The 20,581-nt window shown below is 40.9% G+C and overlaps 1 protein-coding gene across 2 annotated transcripts in view; it reads left to right on the forward strand.

The window, feature by feature from the left end:
* LOC139765045 (kielin/chordin-like protein) overlaps positions 1 to 12,157 on the forward strand; it is a 58,545-nt gene extending 46,388 nt beyond the window's left edge. For both annotated transcript variants that reach the window (XM_071692127.1, XM_071692128.1), the window contains 6 exons: positions 1,511 to 1,768; positions 3,029 to 3,245; positions 3,852 to 3,887; positions 5,640 to 5,837; positions 6,091 to 6,237; positions 11,422 to 12,157. In XM_071692127.1, the coding sequence (XP_071548228.1) occupies positions 1,511 to 1,768; positions 3,029 to 3,245 (475 nt within the window). In that variant the 3' untranslated portion in view covers positions 3,852 to 3,887; positions 5,640 to 5,837; positions 6,091 to 6,237; positions 11,422 to 12,157. The remainder of the gene's footprint in view (positions 1 to 1,510; positions 1,769 to 3,028; positions 3,246 to 3,851; positions 3,888 to 5,639; positions 5,838 to 6,090; positions 6,238 to 11,421) is intronic.
* The last annotated feature ends 8,424 nt before the right edge of the window (positions 12,158 to 20,581 follow it).

The raw sequence follows: 20,581 nt of genomic DNA on the forward strand, positions 1-20,581 counted from the left end.
TGATTATATTCAACCAACGTATACTTTCCCTAGATTTTCATGTCTTTTCTTTTTATTATATATTTGCTACTTTCTACTGTCCAAACCACTTATAGATACACTATCTTGATGCATCTTAAAACAGCTCTTCGCCAGAGAGTTAAATAAGTTAAGAAAAGAGTAACATACCAAGCGTTTCTAAATCATAATGTTAACACATTAAACATGTCTTGATAGAAAATTTGGGATCGAAATGACTTCCTGATATACAATTAAAGTATACAGTTATTATTCACTTACAATGAAAAAGTTTCTTAAAAAAGATATGATAATTTCTCATTTATCACAAGTGGATACTATAACTATCACTGACGTTAATGAATTTTCAAATGTATTTACTGAGAATTCTTCCACTTGTTATCCTACCAATACATACTGGCTTTCCAGTCGCTGTCTGGACTCAGAGGTAGAACTTCGTGAGCACAAAGAGATCTAGTGGGATCCAGAGGACCCTTGTATCTTGTGCACGTGCCATTCCGGCCCTGGGATCATCTGTGTACACTAGCAATGTCCTCCACCGCCACCCTGGCCATGTTATCCACACACCCTCCCTGGCCAGTGCTGCTCCAACCACTGCAAACCCCCGTTAGTTCCTTTAATATAAGTTGTGATTATCCTTCAAATAAGGAGGTAGTTCACAACATAGGGTCCACGGACCACCAGGTGGTACGTCAAGGCTCATTAGAGGGTACGTGAGATACATTTCCAGAAGAAAAACGTATATAGCAGTTCAGCCTCAAGTAAAAAGGGAAAAACATTAATTTCGGTCTATTTCTATTCGATAGTGTGGCTACCATGACCGAACTTCCAGAGCGCAAAGGCCACTTATATCTAAATCATCATGCATATATATATATATATATATATATATATATATATATATATATATATATATATATATCATTGTATGCTTTGTGGCTATACCTGCGTTTCAGCCACTCCTGTAGAGAGAAGTATATCAATTTCACTCATTCGTGTAGTGAAAGTACGTTATTTTCGTGATTGATATTTACTTCTCATCTGAACATTGTCTCTCTAGAAAACTGAAAAAGACGTTACTGATGATATTGATCGAAGAAAATAATGATCCTGTTTACAACAATGATCATAGTCTACTTCGATATTAATGATGATATTTTTCTTATGCGTCGTAGCACCTTAGATAAGATAATCGAGCGATTGAAGGATTAGGCACTGCTACAAACCACTGTACAACCAATCATCTTTTCTCATGTACCTGGTGATAAATGACAAGCTAAAGTATTTAGATTCAGATACTGCACCACCCACCTTCCGTCTGATGCTAATTCCCTTCAGGAAGTCGAAAACTGCATCAGATACTATTTCTGCCACTGTCCTTCGCTAGATCATAAGGAAAAACGTATTGCTTTACTGATATATCATACGCAAAATAGGGGACTGAAGGTGAGAAGGAATGAATTTCACCTGACCGTTCATTTCTCTCTGACAGTGTCACTACCACGACCGAACGTCCACAGCGTAAGGGCCTCCGGCCGACACGAAAACCAATAGCTGACAAGTGTCTGGATACGAACGGTAGAAGTCACGCCTTGAATTCCACCTGGCAGACGGACCCCTGCACCACCTTCACTTGTACCAAGGATGGTGTCGTGAAGGAGGTGCAGGAGTGTGAGTCTACTACCACAGCGAATCCTGGCTGCCAGCTGGTCTTTCCTAAGGACGAGTGTTGTCCACACTGGGACTGTGGGTAGGTTTATCATGGACGTCATCTAATACTATCCTGGTTTATCTTCGAGTTCTTTTCTCGTTCAAAAAACACACTTATGATAAACGAATCTCTTTTTCTAGTGATGGACTGACTCTATTTCTTTACCATCGTTGTGAACCAATGTTTTCTTGACACATCTTCAATTTTTCCTCTTTCAAGAAACACAGACTTATGATAAACGAATCCGTATTCCTCGAGATCGATTAACTCTGTTTATCTTTCACTGATATTTTCTCCACGTCTTAGTTTGTATATCTCCTCTTATTTAGCCATCTTCCACAATTCACTTTCTTCTTTCAACTCGCTTCACTTGCATTACTTTTTCTTTCAATCATGATGCACCTCACTTATACACCTATATGATTTGTATGTGTTATACACTTCAGTCTGGTATCACTTACACTTTTAAGTCTGTAACTGTTGACCTACAGAACTCTTGTTTTATAGATCAATGTCCATGTATATGTAAGCTGTATCTTACTTAATCCAGGATATTATTCTGAGGTTTCTGACAACACTTTGAGGTTTGATTGTCACTATGAGCAACTATAAACTGAATCGTTTATATATCTAACAGTTTAAAGTAATTCCCTTATGGTAGTTAATACCTTGGAGTTGTCTGATGGGAATATGAGTACAAGTTACAAGCAGATTAACATATGAGATATTGTATCATCAGTTATTACAGTTGGTATCTGTATACAACTGAGCATGGAAGGCAGACATACTTTTCCTGATTTTTTTTCCTTTTCCCCCTCTCTAACCTGTCATGTTACCTAGCTCAAGTATCTTGACCAGGAAGCTTTGAATTGCTTAGCAGTCTACAACATTGGAAAATTGGCCTTTTTACTGCAGCTTAGCATTGACCTATGTTGAAGAATTGGCCTTTTGTTACCACTTAACAATTAACTAAGCAGAAAATTTAGGTTATGCTACTTCATAGAAGTCTATTAGATAGGAAAATCAGCTTTATGCATTAGCTTAACAATTTGCTATGGTGGAAAATTAGCATTTTACTCCCACTCAGCGTTCAGCCGTGTTTGAAAATTGGCCTTTTAGCACCGTGCAACATTGCGCTATACTGGTAAACTGGTCTCTTGCTGTACTAAATCTTTGAGCATTCGTGTGGCATGTTTTTCTGTCTGTCATAAAATTTTTCTATTTTCTTTACTGATTCATCATGCGTAAAACATGTAGAATAGCAAAAGAATTATGAAACTTCTTCGTTTCATTTCACAGAGTCGAGAGTACAACACTTGCTGTGATGTGTGTGGACAAGGAGGGGAAGAGCCACCCTCTGGGTTCCATATGGCGGAGTGACCATTGCATCAAACAACACCTGTACCGAAGATGGTATCGAAGAGCTTATGGAGGAGTGCGAATCCCATCCTCCAAGAGATCCTGGCTGCCTGCTGGTCTTCCCCGAGGGGAAGTGCTGCCCATACTGGGACTGTAGGTAAAGTCTTAAGACAATTGTGATGGTAGATGTCATCTTTAAATTTTTGCTATGGTTGCTTCCTCATTTTGAATAACACATGTTTGGTGAAGGTATTCCTTTACTAAGTAATTACAATTGTTTATTTGAATACCATCATCGTCCATCTCCTTGATATTTACATTTTGTTTGGTTCTTCATTCTTATGATTCATTTTGCTTCATCTCATTTTTTTCAAATCAATCGTGATTCACATCACTTCCAGGTTCGTATGTCATTTTCCGTCATTTAATTCACCCTGCTATGTTATTCACATTTCCTAGGTTTGCGACAGTTTACCTGCAAAAAATCTTGCTATGTACAGCAATCCGTGTGTGTACAATATGCGAGATAGCTACACATATAACCCAGGAAATTACTGTGAAGTTATTTATACCATTCCCAGAAACGATAGACACTACGAGCCATTTTGTTTCAGGGTTTGAAGGAAACTTCTTTTTCTGTCAGGGGAAACCAGAGAAAGGTCTGAGGTGCTTGGCTGTGGAGAGGGTTGGCTCTGGTATCGGGTTATTATATGCATGACAGCTAAAGAGCGGATATATTAAAGACTTTATTCCCTCTTTCCAGCCATCTGCCAACGACAACAGTGGCTCCGGCTCCTGGGTAAGACCATGTGTGTATGGCTGAGGATTGTATGTACTCATGTAAATGTCCGCTTTTTGTATTCCTGTTACTGAATTACGTCAATATTGACGGATCTAAGGTATTCATCAGTTCTCCACCTGTGTCCTTTTTTCCCTTGGTTTGACTAAGAGTCAGTAGCCCCCTACTTTGAGCCCCATGTACACCATTGCTCTTTCTAAAGCAACATCTCACTGATTGTGGCCTATCTTGGGTTCTTCACTCCTTTTCAGTCATGTTCGACTCCCATCCACGAAAACCTGATCCACCATTGACGTTCCACTGTTCCCCCTCATCCAACATTGATGTTCCATTGTTCCCTTATATGATATTTGTGTTTCAGTGTTCCCCTGATCCAACATTGATGTTCCATTGTTCCCTGATCCAACCCACCAACAGCACCACACACAATCTTTACTTTTACTAAGCTCCCCTATAGCCAGGCCATTTTTATGGTCTGTTTTAGTCTCATAAAGAAAAGAGAAACAGTTTCCAGCTGGTGTGAGGAAGATCGCAGTGACCCCATGCGGTTTAAAAGCAATTTAAAGTCGACTAGTCAGAAAAAAAAATGGGAAATTTTTTATGCCTCTTTTTCGCCCCCTTCCCGCCCTCGCACCACGCATATTGCCATTTCTCTGGCAATACTTGTTTGCTGGAACCAACGAAAAAAATGAACACAATAAAAGTTTTATGAAAACCGTTCTTATCACTTCGACGAGTGAAGCACCACCGCACATACAGCCCCAACACCCACTCAAACTTCACGATTGAATCACTTTCCACCAAGACCATACACCTGGAAAACAAAAAGGGGGAATTTTAAAGCCCTACACGAGATCCTTTTTTTAATTTTTTGCCTGTTCTAACCTGCTATAGTCGAACTCGTCAACGACAGAGGGAAAACAATACGAAGCTGTACAGCAGATGCGTTTGTGTTTGTATATATGCATGCATTTGTGTGTCTGTATATGTATGTAGAGTATATCTTCGCATTTATGTGTGTGTCCCTGTGTGTGAGTATGTCTTTGTGTATGTGTGTACAAATGCTTGTATGTGTTTGAATATATTCCTGAGCATTTCTCTTTGTACATTTAGCAACTAAAGATTATACTTGAATTTGAACAAAAGCAAACTTTCAAAACATCCATTCATCTCTTGTTATGCTCCAAGTACAGTTTCAAGTATAAATCTGTGATCCCTTAACACCAATGTTTACTTCCCTTCATTCATGACTGTTTAATGAAAGTTAGATTATACATAATGGGTATATTCATGTTCAATTTCCTTACAAAGACGTGACAAATTACTAACAAAACACCAAAGATAAATCCTTAACTGCTATCTTAAAGTTTTGTCCTATTCTTCTGTCTTACATTTAAAACACAGCTCAGTTCAAGGCTGCACACCAAGGATATCCTGTTACCATTGGAGGATATCCTAGTATCATCGAAGGATATTCTGATATCATCCTTGGGCACAGCAATACGATCCGTCGGTATGATAGCTTGGCCTCTGACCAACTCCTTTGGCTTCATGTAAACCCATCCATCTCTGATAGTCTACCACAGTTAGTCTACTCATCACTCCGTGAGCTATATAGTTTACAGAATACGACTTCATAACATGAAGCTCAGTTTACCCCAAGACTGAATCATGAGTATACCAAACGTAGACCCAGAGATATATCTACTGAATAAATCTTTTCCGTCACCTGTATTTTTTTGGTTTTCCTAGCGACTGTGTGGCCGCTGACGGCGCCCTCCATAGGAATGGAAGTCTGTGGGAGGATCCTGAGGATCCTTGCTCCCACCTGTGGTGTCTCAATTCCAAGATCCTTCCCAGTATCAAGTGGTGCCCCAAACTTCCCCAGCCCCATCCAAAATGTGAGCTGGTGTTGGAGAAAGGAGAATGTTGTAAGAAGTGGAAGTGCCCGTGAGTTATATCTTTATATCTCTTTGTGTGTATATATATATATATATATATATATATATATATATATATATATATATATATATATATATATACATATATAATATGAGTACCTGGGACAACATTTTGCTCCATGGTAGATTATCGCGTTGTATTCACGATATATTAAAAAAGCGAAACTGTCTTACGAATCACAAAAGCTGTGAACACCTCCCCATCAGCGCTCATAAGCCTGTCCGGTTCCTCTACCTCGCAGGGATTGTCTTGGTAAAGACGGGGTCCTCCACCTAGACGGGGAGGTGTGGCACGACAAGGAGGATCCATGTATCAGCTACTGGTGTCGGGCGTCCCAGGTCTTCTCCAGCACCAGTGGCTGCCACACAACCACTATGCCACTCCCATGGTGAGTGTTGCCACCCACTGTACTAGTATATGTGGGAGTACAGTGTGCACCCACTGCAGTATATGTGGGAGTACATGGGATAGGCAGATAACGGGAGAACAGTATTGCGAGGAGTAATAGTGTACGGATATATTCTTGTTTAGGATTAGAATGACTTCGACATCACGGTTGTGAGAGCATTATTATTATCATTATTATTATTATTATTATTATTATTATTATTATTATCATTATTATTATGATCATTATTATCATTATTATTATCATCATTTATCCTGGTAATGTTTGGAAAACATTCTTAACTTATGGTTTGTGTTATTTCAGTGAAGTGTAAATGATTATTAGGTATATGATGTGATATAACTACATCCAAAGACAGCCTGGATATGTTACTAAACAGGACATAGAAAAGACATTTATCTGGAATGATGAAGGAAGAGGAAATGTGCAAATTTCATCATAGTAGGAATTATAATGAAAGAAAGGTTGGCAGTCTATTAGTACCTATGACAATGGAATTTAAGGTACAAAGTCATATATCATCTTTATCCAAGTAAAATATGAAGGAATTCTGTACAGAATGACACATTCAGTGCACGCACATACACACAGACACACACAAACTCACACACACACACATATATATATATATATATATATATATATGGAGAGAATGAGTGAGGAAAGATTGACCAAGAGGATATATGTGTCGGAGGTGGAGGGAACGAGAAGTGGGAGACCAAATTGGAGTGGAAAGATGAGTGAAGAAGATTTTGTGTGATCGGGGCCTGAACATGCAGGAGGGTGAAAGGAGGGCAAGGAATAGAGTGAATTGGATCGATGTGGTATACCGGGGTTGACGTGCTGTCAGTGGATTGAATCAGGGCATGTGAAGCGTCTGGGGTAAACCATGGAAAGTTGTGTGGGGCCTGGATGTGGAAAGGGAGCTGTGGTTTCGGGCATTATTGCATGGCAGCTAGAGACTGAGTGTGAACGAATGGGGCCTTTGTTGTCTTTTCCTAGTGCTACCTCGCACACATGAGGGGGGAGGGGGAAGGTATTCCATGTGTGGCGAGGTGGCGATGGGAGTGAATGGGGGCAGACAGTGTGAATTGTGTGCATGGGTATATATGTATGTGTCTGTGTATGTATATATATGTGTACATTGAGATGTATAGGTATGTATATTTGCGTGTGTGGACGTGTGTGTGTATACATTGTCTATGGGGGTGGGTTGGGCCATTTCTTTCGTCTGTTTCCTTGCGCTACCTCGCAAACGCGGGAGACAGCGACAAAGCAAAATGAAAATAATATATATATATATATATATATATATATATATATATATATATATATATATATGTGTGTGTGTGTGTGTATGTATGTGCGTGCACCGAATGTGTCATTCTGTACAGAATTCCTTCATATTTTACTTGGATAAAGATGATATATGACTTTGTACCTTAAACTCCATTGTCATAGGCACTATTGTACTGTCTATCTTTCCTCCGTTATATTCAAACTATGATGAAATCTACAGAACTCCTCTACCTTCACCGATTTAGATAAATATCATTTCCATATCTTCTTAAGTGATATATATATATATATATATATATATATATATATATATATATATATATATATATATATTTTTTTTATACTTTGTCGCTGTCTCCCGCGTTTGCGAGGTAGCGCAAGGAAACAGACGAAAGAAATGGCCCAACCCCCCCCCCCCCCATACACATGTACATACACACGTCCACACACGCAAATATACATACCTACACAGCTTTCCATGGTTTACCCCAGACGCTTCACATGCCTTGATTCACTCCACTGACAGCACGTCAACCCCTGTATACCACATTGCTCCAATTCACTCTATTCCTTGCCCTCCTTTCACCCTCCTGCATGTTCAGGCCCCGATCACACAAAATCTTTTTCACTCCATCTTTCCACCTCCAATTTGGTCTCCCTCTTCTCCTCGTTCCCTCCACCTCCGACACATATATCCTCTTGGTCAATCTTTCCTCACTCATTCTCTCCATGTGCCCAAACCATTTCAAAACACCCTCTTCTGCTCTCTCAACCACGCTCTTTTTATTTCCACACATCTCTCTTACCCTTACGTTACTTACTCGATCAAACCACCTCACACCACACATTGTCCTCAAACATCTCATTTCCAGCACATCCATCCTCCTGCGCACAACTCTATCCATAGCCCACGCCTCGCAACCATACAACATTGTTGGAACCACTATTCCTTCAAACATACCCATTTTTGCTTTCCGAGATACTGTTCTCGACTTCCACACATTTTTCAAGGCTCCCAAAATTTTCGCCCCCTCCCCCACCCTATGATCCACTTCCGCTTCCATGGTTCCATCCGCTGACAGATCCACTCCCAGATATCTAAAACACTTCACTTCCTCCAGTTTTTCTCCATTCAAACTCACCTCCCAATTGACTTGACCCTCAACCCTACTGTACCTAATAACCTTGCTCTTATTCATATTTACTCTTAACTTTCTTCTTCCACACACTTTACCAAACTCAGTCACCAGCTTCTGCAGTTTCTCACATGAATCAGCCACCAGCGCTGTATCATCAGCGAACAACAACTGACTCACTTCCCAAGCTCTCTCATCCCCAACAGACTTCATACTTGCCCCTCTTTCCAGGACTCTTGCATTTACCTCCCTAACAACCCCATCCATAAACAAATTAAACAACCATGGAGACATCACACACCCCTGCCGCAAACCTACATTCACTGAGAACCAATCACTTTCCTCTCTTCCTACACGTACACATGCCTTACATCCTCGATAAAAACTTTTCACTGCTTCTAACAACTTGCCTCCCACACCATATATTCTTAATACCTTCCACAGAGCATCTCTATCAACTCTATCATATGCCTTCTCCAGATCCATAAATGCTACATACAAATCCATTTGCTTTTCTAAGTATTTCTCACATACATTCTTCAAAGCAAACACCTGATCCACACATCCTCTACCACTTCTGAAACCACACTGCTCTTCCCCAATCTGATGCTCTGTACATGCCTTCACCCTCTCAATCAATACCCTCCCATATAATTTACCAGGAATACTCAACAAACTTATACCTCTGTAATTTGAGCACTCACTCTTATCCCCTTTGCCTTTGTACAATGGCACTATGCACGCATTCCGCCAATCCTCAGGCACCTCACCATGAGTCATACATACATTAAATAACCTCACCAACCAGTCAACAATACAGTCACCCCCTTTTTTAATAAATTCCACTGCAATACCATCCAAACCTGCTGCCTTGCCGGCTTTCATCTTCCGCAAAGCTTTTACTACCTCTTCTCTGTTTACCAAATCATTTTCCCTAACCCTCTCACTTTGCACACCACCTCGACCAAAACACCCTATATCTGCCACTCTGTCATCAGACACATTCAACAAACCTTCAAAATACTCATTCCATCTCCTTCTCACATCACCACTACTTGTTATCACCTCCCCATTTACGCCCTTCACTGAAGTTCCCATTTGCTCCCTTGTCTTACGCACCCTATTTACCTCCTTCCAGAACATCTTTTTATTCTCCCTAAAATTTAATGATACTCTCTCACCCCAACTCTCATTTGCCCTTTTTTTCACCTCTTGCACCTTTCTCTTGACCTCCTGTCTCTTTCTTTTATACTTCTCCCACTCAATTGCATTTTTTCCCTGCAAAAATCGTCCAAATGCCTCTCTCTTCTCTTTCACTAATACTCTTACTTCTTCATCCCACCACTCACTACCCTTTCTAAACAGCCCACCTCCCACTCTTCTCATGCCATATATATATATATATTAAAGCAAAATCATAACTTTATATGTGATTCAAAATTGGACCAGTTATGTTCTGTTTCCTTTTAAACATTTCTTCTTTATCTCGAATCTTGCCTCAATTCACTGGGCTAAATATGACTGTAATTCTTCGCTGAGGCAACTCTATGGATTACAAAGCAAATCCATGATTACCAGTTGATCTTAGTAGTCACAGTTGGCATGTTTCAGTGTGGATCTTCATCTTCCATATCCAGTACGTTATCTTCAGCAAGGTCCCTCAGCCTTGGTAAGGTTCCTTAATCTAGAGTAAGGCTTCTTTCGTCACGCCAAGATCACTCTGCCTTGCTAATGTGAAGAAGGGTAGACACAGGTGATCTCTGGCCAAATTAATCGTCTCATTTATCTTACTTTCTCCTTAAGTCAATACCTTTACTACCGTTGACAGATGGCCTCGAGAAATAAAGATAGATTACCCTCAGTGTAAGCCTTCTTAATTCTTTCGTGCCTCCTTGTTTCTCTTCCGCCTTCTTTCTCCTCTCCACTCACTGTCTTCCTTTCCATCACTCCATTTCTACGACTTCATCTTGTTTTTCTTACCTTCCCTCCTATGCCTCCTACATCTCCACTCCGTCCAGACACCTCCTCCTTCAGGGCTCCAGGAGAACTCGTCAACAAGTAATTACTTTAGGGCAGTGACCTCCACTTTTCTTCATGCCGTCGCCTCGAGCATTGACTTTATATCAAGTTATTCCCTTCCTGCAGATGTCCTTCCTCTGCATGTACATTAAATATGGATTATATCAAGTTATTCACTTCCTGCAGATGTTCTTTTCTCTGCATATACATTAAATATGGATCTTGATGAGTGAATTGATTAAGACCTTTAATACTACATTTTTGAATAACCAAAGTAAATAGATGTAAAGATCCTAAATGTTTGAACCTTAATTCAAAATGGCCTTTGACCCTTTAGGGTCAATCATGGATGTACTTTTTCTTATTTGAAATTCTTTGATCAACTTAGTTTATAATATGTATATGAATTGCTTCAAGCGTTTACACACACACGTACGTCATGCAAACGTGCTGGACATATTACTTCTCCAGGATGACTTCCAGCACCTGGACAACTGGAAAAGTCTGCAGCTACTTTACATTAATGATGATTATTGTTCTGAAACCACAAACTGCTAAAGATCCACAAAGCTGCTTGGACTAGTAAATCACTATGGAAAACCCTTCACAAAAATGTAATATCACTAATAGCAAAATCATGACACCAGCTGACTCTTGAATTAAATAGGAATGAAGTATTAATCTCAAACTTTTTCTCACTTCATTCCAGAGTTCCCAACTGAGACTAGTTGGATGAAGCGAGAATCTGACTGTGTGGGAGACTATCACTGTGCAATGATGACTGGCTCAGCCACAACGATACAGTCCATTGAGGAAATGTTCTTCAACTGCCCTCAGTGTTCCTGGCGTTGGTCTTCTGTTGTGATTATACAGTGTATGTCAGAGACATATGGAAGTTTTAGTCTTAAGTCAGAGCCTCAACTTGTAACATCTGGTATATTTCTTGCAATACTGAGTATTGTAACATTTAAACCTTTTATTGACTATGACAGAGATTACCGTCTTTACCTTCTACAGTTTCCTGGACAGTCTTTACCTCTTACAGTTTCCTGACACCATGGATTACTGATCACTTAAGTTACAACACTTACGTTAATCATGCGAACCTCACTACTAATGGAATAATAAATGTGATTATTCTAGCACTATAATATAGGGTGTATAACAGCGATGACACTAGTGTCTTGTAATCCTATTAATCTGAACAAAACAAGTTATTCCAAGTACATCGCTCTTTTGATCAGACACGAAAGTTTACCCTTTTTGAAACAGATGTTTCATCTAACTTATACGAGGGGTTTCTACTTACTCTCGTTGCTTATATGCTGTACAGCATTGTATACGTGTATCTACTAGATTCACTTTCTTTTTATTTTTCAGTAAACATTTTTCTGCTATCCAAAATGTCATATGTTGTAATAAAGTATAAAGGAAAGTTCTTTGTAGATGTTCTTTTGTTTACCATCACAATGAACACTGGGAAATAATCATCGTTGCATCTTGACATATCTTAATCTTACTCAGTCCAAGCTATCTTCAGGTCCACTGCTCCAAACTTTGAACAGTGCAAATATAATTGAAAAAAAGATTCCCCGAACGAAACGGAAACCATTGAGAAGTATGAATAGCACTAAGAAAAACAAATACCACAAATACCAATATGAAAAAATTACATATCACTAAAAAGTACAGTTATGACTGGAAAAAAATACCACTGGGAATATAGATGCCTCTAACACGTACAATTATCACTGGGAAAACAAATTCCATAAAGGATGATAGCTTTTGACTGGTGGCTGGAAGGGAGATCATCAGCTTGAAAAGATGTGGTACCTTTTGGCTAGTGACTTTAAGGGTAATCTGCTGGGAGAGATATGGTGACCCTTTTCTGGTGGCTGGAGGCTAATTATCTTCTGGACGACATGTGGAACCTTTTAGCAGGTGGCTGAAAGGAAGATGATTTACTGGAAGAGATGTAATACCTTTTGGCTGATGGGCTGTAGTGAGACCAGCAACTGGGGTACTTGTATCATCTGATTGCTGGATAACATAGTGACCAGCTGCTGGAATAGGAGTGATACCTCTTAGACGATGGCTGGAATTATGACCGGCAACTGGAGGAGTCGTGACATCCTTTCTTCTGTGGTTGGAATTGTGATCAGCAATTGGAAGAGGATCACCACCTTCTGGCGGAGAGTTGATGAATTTGTCAGATGGAAGACGGGCATCACAGAAACCATCTTAGATTAAGCACATCAGCAAGAAGGCAACTACACTGAGGCTAAGGCGCGAGAAGGACTGGCACGCTTTGAAGAAAAAAACATCAAAATTACACTTAGTTTTGACTGAGAATGAGAAAGGCTTTTCATTTAACTTTCAATCTTTTTTTCTGTATAAAATGTGTCAGGATAATCATGAAAATAACAATATAGGACATATTACAAATCTTATCACTAAACGGAGTAGAGGTGCATGTCAGACATATGAATAAAAATTCTTATAGATCTTATATCATACAGGAATATGATGCTTAGCACCTAACAGTTCTATGATGATGGCGCTAAGGAAATTCAACATATATCTATGATCTGTACATAGATAACAACAAGGTTCAGTAATAACACACATGGAGGTCAGTGAATATATGTTACGTTATTGTAATGAAATGTTTTAATGAGTATAAAAGCTCATGTACAGTTTCATTCCCTAGTTGATAATTACTGTGAATGTGATGTGTATGTTAACAATTGTTGCTGAATTAAACCAACACAGTCGTTAATCGCTGAAACCAAAATGTGCAATACATGCATACTATTGTTCTGTTTATCCCCCATCGCCATCATGAGAGACAATGATGCGAAACAAAGTGTAAAAGCAGACCAGGACTGAAGAGCTGCAAGATGAGTGAGTACTTATGACCCGGGAAAAATGATCATATCTCGACATGTATCAGTCTTGGGTGTATCTGCTCAATCTGTTATCTTCCGCTCCAAGATAACGAGCTGCCTTTTGCGTAATCAGTGTTCTAAGATTCTTTCAATTGTATGCTTAAATTATTAAAATGTTCTCTCCTGATCAAATACCTTGTTAACACCTCTCTGATGAAAACGTCAGAATAGCGGCAATGTCTCGGGCATTATACGGAAAAGCTATCACAGAAGAATTCATGGTTACAGGGATTTTGTATCTGGATACACTGAGGAATTTGTGGTATTAAGAATGATCTATGGGAAAGCATGGTAGTGAAGTGGTTTGGCTCACTGGCTCTTTAAGTGACTGTGTCTCATGATGGAGAATTTGAAAAAGGGATGAGTTAGGTCAGTGGAGGGTTGAAATGTAAGATCCAATAAGGAACACGTTCACAAGGGTGAGATCCAACAAAGGCAGGATCCTAAGGGTGAGATCTAACGAAAGCAAGATCCCAAGGGTGAGATTGAACACTGTTAGGATCCCACTCTGAATATAGGTCGGCAAACAGTCTCAAAAAGTGACGAAAACAAAACCTGTCTTCATTTCAAGATCAGGGATTTAGAGGTGCGTAGGGTTGGGACTGCTGTGTGGCTTGACTCGTAGAATTGACCATAAATAAAGAGAAGGGACAACACAATCATAAAAGAGTGTTGTTCTTAAAAGATGGTAGAATGAATAGCATAGTGTGGCTACAATATTCTGTTGTAGAACATTTGCAATGATTCTCCTCATCCGTGTATCACTTAAGTCTATATCAACCTTGTCAGTATATAATCAGACCAGAACCCTGCGTTCACTGATGCTATACATCTACACTAGACTCCACTGCATGGGAAACACTATTGTGTGTCCTGTCGAAACTAAATACTTTCAAGATGCATCAGGAGGAGTTACAAGGTATGTGAACACCTACTTTTGGACACAGGAAATTAAAGTACGATCCTGGAACAAAATGAAGTTGTTTCCTACCCATCTCGAGGGTCGTAGTAGAACTGCTGTTTTCTCTTTACCAACAGCTTGCTGACGTGATCATACCAACAGCTTGCTGACGTCATCACTTCAACAGCTTGCTGACGTCAACACATAACTGCAGTTACCGCCATACTACCCAGGAACTCGAACTGTGAAGTGCAAAAAAGAGAGAAAAGAAAAACCGTTCCTAACTTTGTGTATCATGGCTTTGATAACGACGTCGAACAATTTCGTGGAAAACTATTTCGGGGGATGATTCGTGCCGCCACCTCGGTATCTACTTCCTATACGGAAATGATCGTTCGTCATGGCCATCAGATGGACGACATGGCGCCAGCGGTGGCGTAGTTCACACACACACACACACACACACTGAAGCAGGATGTGTCTACCTCTCACACATTGGTATGATTGATTTGTTTAATGTCTGTTGTTAATTCCGAAACAATGTTGTTTAAGCGTAAAAAGACAGACTCAAGGGATTGGCTAGTGGCCAAAGTCTCCTTGAGCACGGCGGACCGACACCTGACCGCCAGACTACGTTCCCTGGGCACGACGGTACGACCCTTGAGCACGACGGTACGTTCCTTGAGCACGACGGTACGATCCTTGAGCACGACGGTACGATCCTTGAGCACGACGGTACGATCCTTGAGCACGACGGTACGATCCTTTGAACATTACTGTACGATCCTTGAGCAAGGCAGTAAACCCCTTCAAGCACGACGTTACGACCATTGACCATGCCTATACGACCCTTTGGTATGATGGCGTGACCTCTGACCTAACCTTTAAGACTTGGGTTTTAAAGGCTAAGGAATCACGTCCAAGGGCGGCAGAGTCGTGCTTAACAGCCGCTCAATCGTGATGGTGATAAAACAAGTCTTCAGACATTGTTTTCCTAACCATCTCTTTGCGTGGAGCATGGTGTTTGTGCTCTCTCTCTCTCTCTCTCTCCATGATAAGATATCACTTCCCGGACGCCAGGGGCGCGGGAGAGAGAGAGAGAGAGAGAGAGAGAGAGAGAGAGGGGTAGCTCTTCAAGGCATGGTTCACTACCCGGACGTTCAGAGATTACAGGGCAGGAGAGGCTACAACAGAGAGTGTACAGTGATGGTTACGTGTCCGCCTGGGGATACCTGCTTGTAAAAAAAGATATGAACATGCTTCTTACACCCTCACGTAACTGTAAAGTCATCAGTCCTTACTTCACTATCTGATCCTTTCCAATATATATATATATATATATATATATATATATGCACGTTGCATCTGTACTTGAGAGACGATGACAGGGGAGAGGGTGTTACTGTACTTTTGTAAGTGATGTTGATTGTAGTACCACTTGGCTGACTTTATACAAGCAGGTAATACTTGACCTTCCCTCAAGTGACAGTTGTCTTGTACCTCGCCTCCCGCCTCTACACGCAGCTACTGGGTTCATCATATGACGAAATCAGTCCAGGATCTCGAGTGGGCACGGAGAATGAGGTGTCACACAGTTAAGATAACGACCGAACTGAAGTACTTCCATTATGGCATCAAGCACTACCGGGTCTGGGTGGTGGGAATGGAGGGAGGAGTGGAGCCGGCAGCCTCACAGAGGAACATGTCTCCGGATGTGATGCTCAGAAGACAACTCTTAACATTACTGATTTCTTCGTCTCTCATTTTTTTCACTCGTACCTTGAAGAAAACTCGGCTGAGGTTCTTTTTTCCTACCCTAGTGGTGATTAAAATGTATTTTCCTGGGTACTGACCTCTTGAAAAAAGCCAGTCTCACGGGAAATCATGGACTGTGGGTATAAAAGTGACATCTTACGTCACTGGCAAGGTTAAGAGTTAACTATGACGTCAGCCGGGGATGTCTAGCAGGACGTGAGAAGACGTCATCACTGTGTAGGTAGTGAGGGTCCACATGGCTTGAGTTCATGACCCTCTGACATACGACAGTATCATAAGTGATGCTAATTTCTTACGTTACGGGTTCGAACAGAAGCCAGAGCCATGTTGAAGACTGACCTCATGTATGTGCAAAATCCGTCCGTTTTCATCTGGGTGCCACAGAATTCATCACCTTTGCATTTCCACTTTTTTTCTTATCTTTTCAAGAGACGTGGCCTCATTTTGGCAAGGCTTTGACCGTACCGCTTTAGCCACTACTTAAAGGGAAATTCTCCGGCAACTGATAGGCAGAGTAATTTGCAAAGTCGACTACAGAACATGAAATGGTCCAAAGAATCCCCTGGAGGCTGCAGTCCAGGTTTCTTTTTTCTTTTTTTCTCGAAAGGAAATCTACAAATCCTCCAATACTCTGTTTGTGTAAAGTCATCTACTTAAAAGAAAGGTTTATGGCAATAAACACCGGTCTAGTCGACTGCAGAACGTGGAAAGGACCATAGAATCCCTTGGCAGCTGTGGTCTTGCTTTTCTTTCGGGAGAAAACCTATAAATCCTCGGCGAGGAAGGGAGTGGAATAGCCTCATAATCAATGAGAGATACAACCCCATAGAAGATTGGAACCTATTGTTGCAGGTAATGAAATCGTATTGATCAGAATACGAATGAAATCGAATACCGCCATTCTCTTAAGAAATGACTTTTATTGAAAAGACGTTTCCACCACGATATCCAGCGTACAGTGAGACCTGTGTATTCATTAAGCCATCCTGAGTGTTAAGACACAACTGATCATGAAGATTATTATAAGAATATCTCACAAATGAGTCCATCTAATCGTCTCTAGTCTTTGTGACGAAAAGTTTTCTACAATCAATGCTTGTATAAATGGAGAACTTCGAGACTCTTCGTATCTTAAATCACTCTTCTTCACTTAGAACGTTCGTGTTTCTGAGCCTCCGGATTCTATTCGTTTGTCCAAAAAGAGAGAAGATCGTAATGATAAAGCAGTGGCCTCGTATTTCATCATTTATTGAAAATGAGGATTCGAGTCGTACTCTGAACATACATTCCTAAGAATTACCATCTTTAGTAAGAGGGTTAAAACCTTCTGTTGGGCAGTGGGGGTAACAAGATCTAATTGCATTTACGTCATAGTCGATATTCATGTAGGTAAGTGACGTGAGATCCTCTTAGGTGTTGCATCAGTTGAACGCCTCCTTCAGGACCGTACAGCCACATATCCTTCTCTCTCTCCACACAATGGCCATAGACCGAGAGATGAGTTTATCATCCACTCCACCAGCCACTTGAGCAAAGTCCCCATAACCACCCTACTTGACACTTGAATGACAGGGTGTCAGTTCTCAAGAGTGGACTATTCTCGGTCTTCAAAGCACCATTGTTGTCATAGAGGACTTTAAACTGTGAGGCAATAGCAGACGGCTCGGATATGAGATACTTTCAAGAGATCAAAGTTCAACTTCGTCTCCTTCATTCCACATATTAAAGCTGTGAATGCTTCAATATATGTCATGCTACTCATCAGCCTTTGTGTATTATTTGGCTTCTTTCATCACCTTTGCATCGATTTGGTTACATTCAATGTGTATGTAGTGATTGCTCTTATCAATGAGTGTGTTTGTGATCTTTAAAATTCAAGGGTTTAACATTAAAGACTGATAGATGAGATGATGGTATAAGATGAATTAATGATCAAATAAAAGGTCTCTTCCGGATATCTTTACCCACCTCCAGTTCAAAAGGTCTCTTCCGGATACCTTTACCCACCTCCAGCTCACCTACACACAACCTCATTCATACCACGTGCCCAGGTGCTGTTCCAAATCTCTCACAGACAACCTCACACTCCGCCAGCTTCCACACACTGCTCCAGCCCTCCTACAGGTAACCTTATTCTCCGACAGTGTCCTTGACGCTCCTCCTAGTTTATGAAGAGACAACTTGACATTTCACCAATACCCAGACTCTTCTCCGGTTCCCTCGTTCACAACTTCACTTACCTTCACTTACCTCCAGCGTCCAGGTAGTGTCCCAGATGGCCTAAAGGACAACACCATCGTCACCTAGTGTCCAGCAATTACCTTGTACAAGGATGGTGCCATGCCAGATGTAGACCCCAGCAACAATAACTCGCTATTGTAAGTTTACATTCCCATTAGTGCGACGTCTGTGCGTTTGCCCTCAAGAGATTGGATGATCTTTCTCAGACGTAAAAGTATTGAGCTTTGTTATGAGGAAAACAGATTAAAGGATTTTGTTCCAGCGGCAAATGAATTTAATAAAGCTCTGACCTCGTTTCAGGATACTAGTATTATTCTCCTTCACAAAACAAGTGTATTTATGGATTAATACAGAACTTTAATGGCCAAGAAATTCATGTTTATTCAGGCCTTCCTATTGTACCAACAGGTGCCACAAACCCATTCTCTCTCTCTCTCTCTCTCTCTCTCTCTCTCTCTCTCTCTCTCTCTCTCTCTCTCTCTCTCTCTCTCTCTCTCTCTCTCTCTCTCTCTCTCTCTCTCTCTCTCAGTTTTTCACCAAATGTTGTTTTCTTTGATAACAACGCTGCCAACTTGAACTTTTACCGTCTCCTTATCATCCCACCCCCCCAAAAAAAAAGAAATGCAAAGCCTCCATCCAGGTGTGTGTGCGAAGGTGTGTGTAATTCCCTATTTCTACGACATGGTGAGAGAGATCTGCACGTGTGGAGCCACATTTCATGAGTTTTATTGTCATACAACTTATTTATCTTTTGTATACTATAAGTATTCATAGTTTCAGCACTTAACAATTTTCATTTCTTCACTTCCTTGTTACTACAGCATTACTCCTCTCCAGATTCTCTTACAAGAAAATTTCATCTATTTTCCTCAGATGCTTCGATCATTTGCATTTTTCGAAGGAAATGTTCATTCGCCCAAGTGAATCCTGTAACACTCTCTCTCTGAACCCCGTCGCCTAATTAACATTTGCCTGATGAGTTCTGTGTGCGCAATCATCTGTTTCTGATCACCTGCATTTGTGCAGTCCAAGGAGGGAGTTGTGCACTCTTGGCGGCCCCATCTGCTGAACTTTCTGAACCTCTGACGAGATTTTTTTCCATTAGGCAGGGCAAAGATTAGGGCATGGCGCTTACCTAGGAAAACTCACAGGCAAAGAATCAAAACTCGTGTGAGATACATACCGAGTGTTGTGTATGGACTACATGACACCAACCTACGTATATGTAAGAGGGGAAGAAAGGACCACAACCTGGCGTCATGGAGGGGAGCATGACAGCCACTGTAGTGCAGGTTCATTGCGATGTCGTCCCTTACGCTCCTAATACCTACGCAGTTGCACCTCCATAGTCGTTGGCTTGACCTGGTTTCCATGTTCACAAGTCGCCCTCTACCTCCGCCTGGTATCCAATGCTCATTAATAATCCTCGACCTCTTCCTCCGCCTAATTCCCGGGTTCATTAATCTACCTCCGTCTGTCGTCTCGCGCCCTACTCATCTCACCGAGTCTATAAATCCTTTCTCCATTTACTCGTCAGTTTCGTGACTGTTGTGTACCTCCTCTCTCTTCTCTCTCCATAGCCTCACTCTCTCATACCTTTCCAAAGCACTTTACCCCCTTTGCTGGTTCTGCCGTCTGTTTCGCTATCTTGATTCTACTTCAGTTTAAAGCATGAGTGCAGATATGTATGTATGTATGTATGTATGTATGTATGTATGTATACCGGTATGAATACCTATTGACTAGCTAGTGGTAGTCAACAGAATCTGTATTGGATGCATCACACATTCATAATATATATGCCGATGTAATGGCTCCAGGCATTTCTCAGTTACATTAATCGTCTGCTTTCGTGCAAAATAGTCACAAATAACGTACCGCCGACCTTCGGTGCAAGCACAGGAAAGGCTTTATGCCTGAAAGCATCGTGGGTTTCCTTTGGTGTTTATGAGCACAATTATCTTCCTGACATAGTTATGGTCGTGGGGATAAGCTATTGGATA

Source organism: Panulirus ornatus, chromosome 52 (assembly GCF_036320965.1).
Source record: "Panulirus ornatus isolate Po-2019 chromosome 52, ASM3632096v1, whole genome shotgun sequence".
In the NCBI taxonomy this organism is placed as follows: domain Eukaryota; kingdom Metazoa; phylum Arthropoda; class Malacostraca; order Decapoda; family Palinuridae; genus Panulirus; species Panulirus ornatus.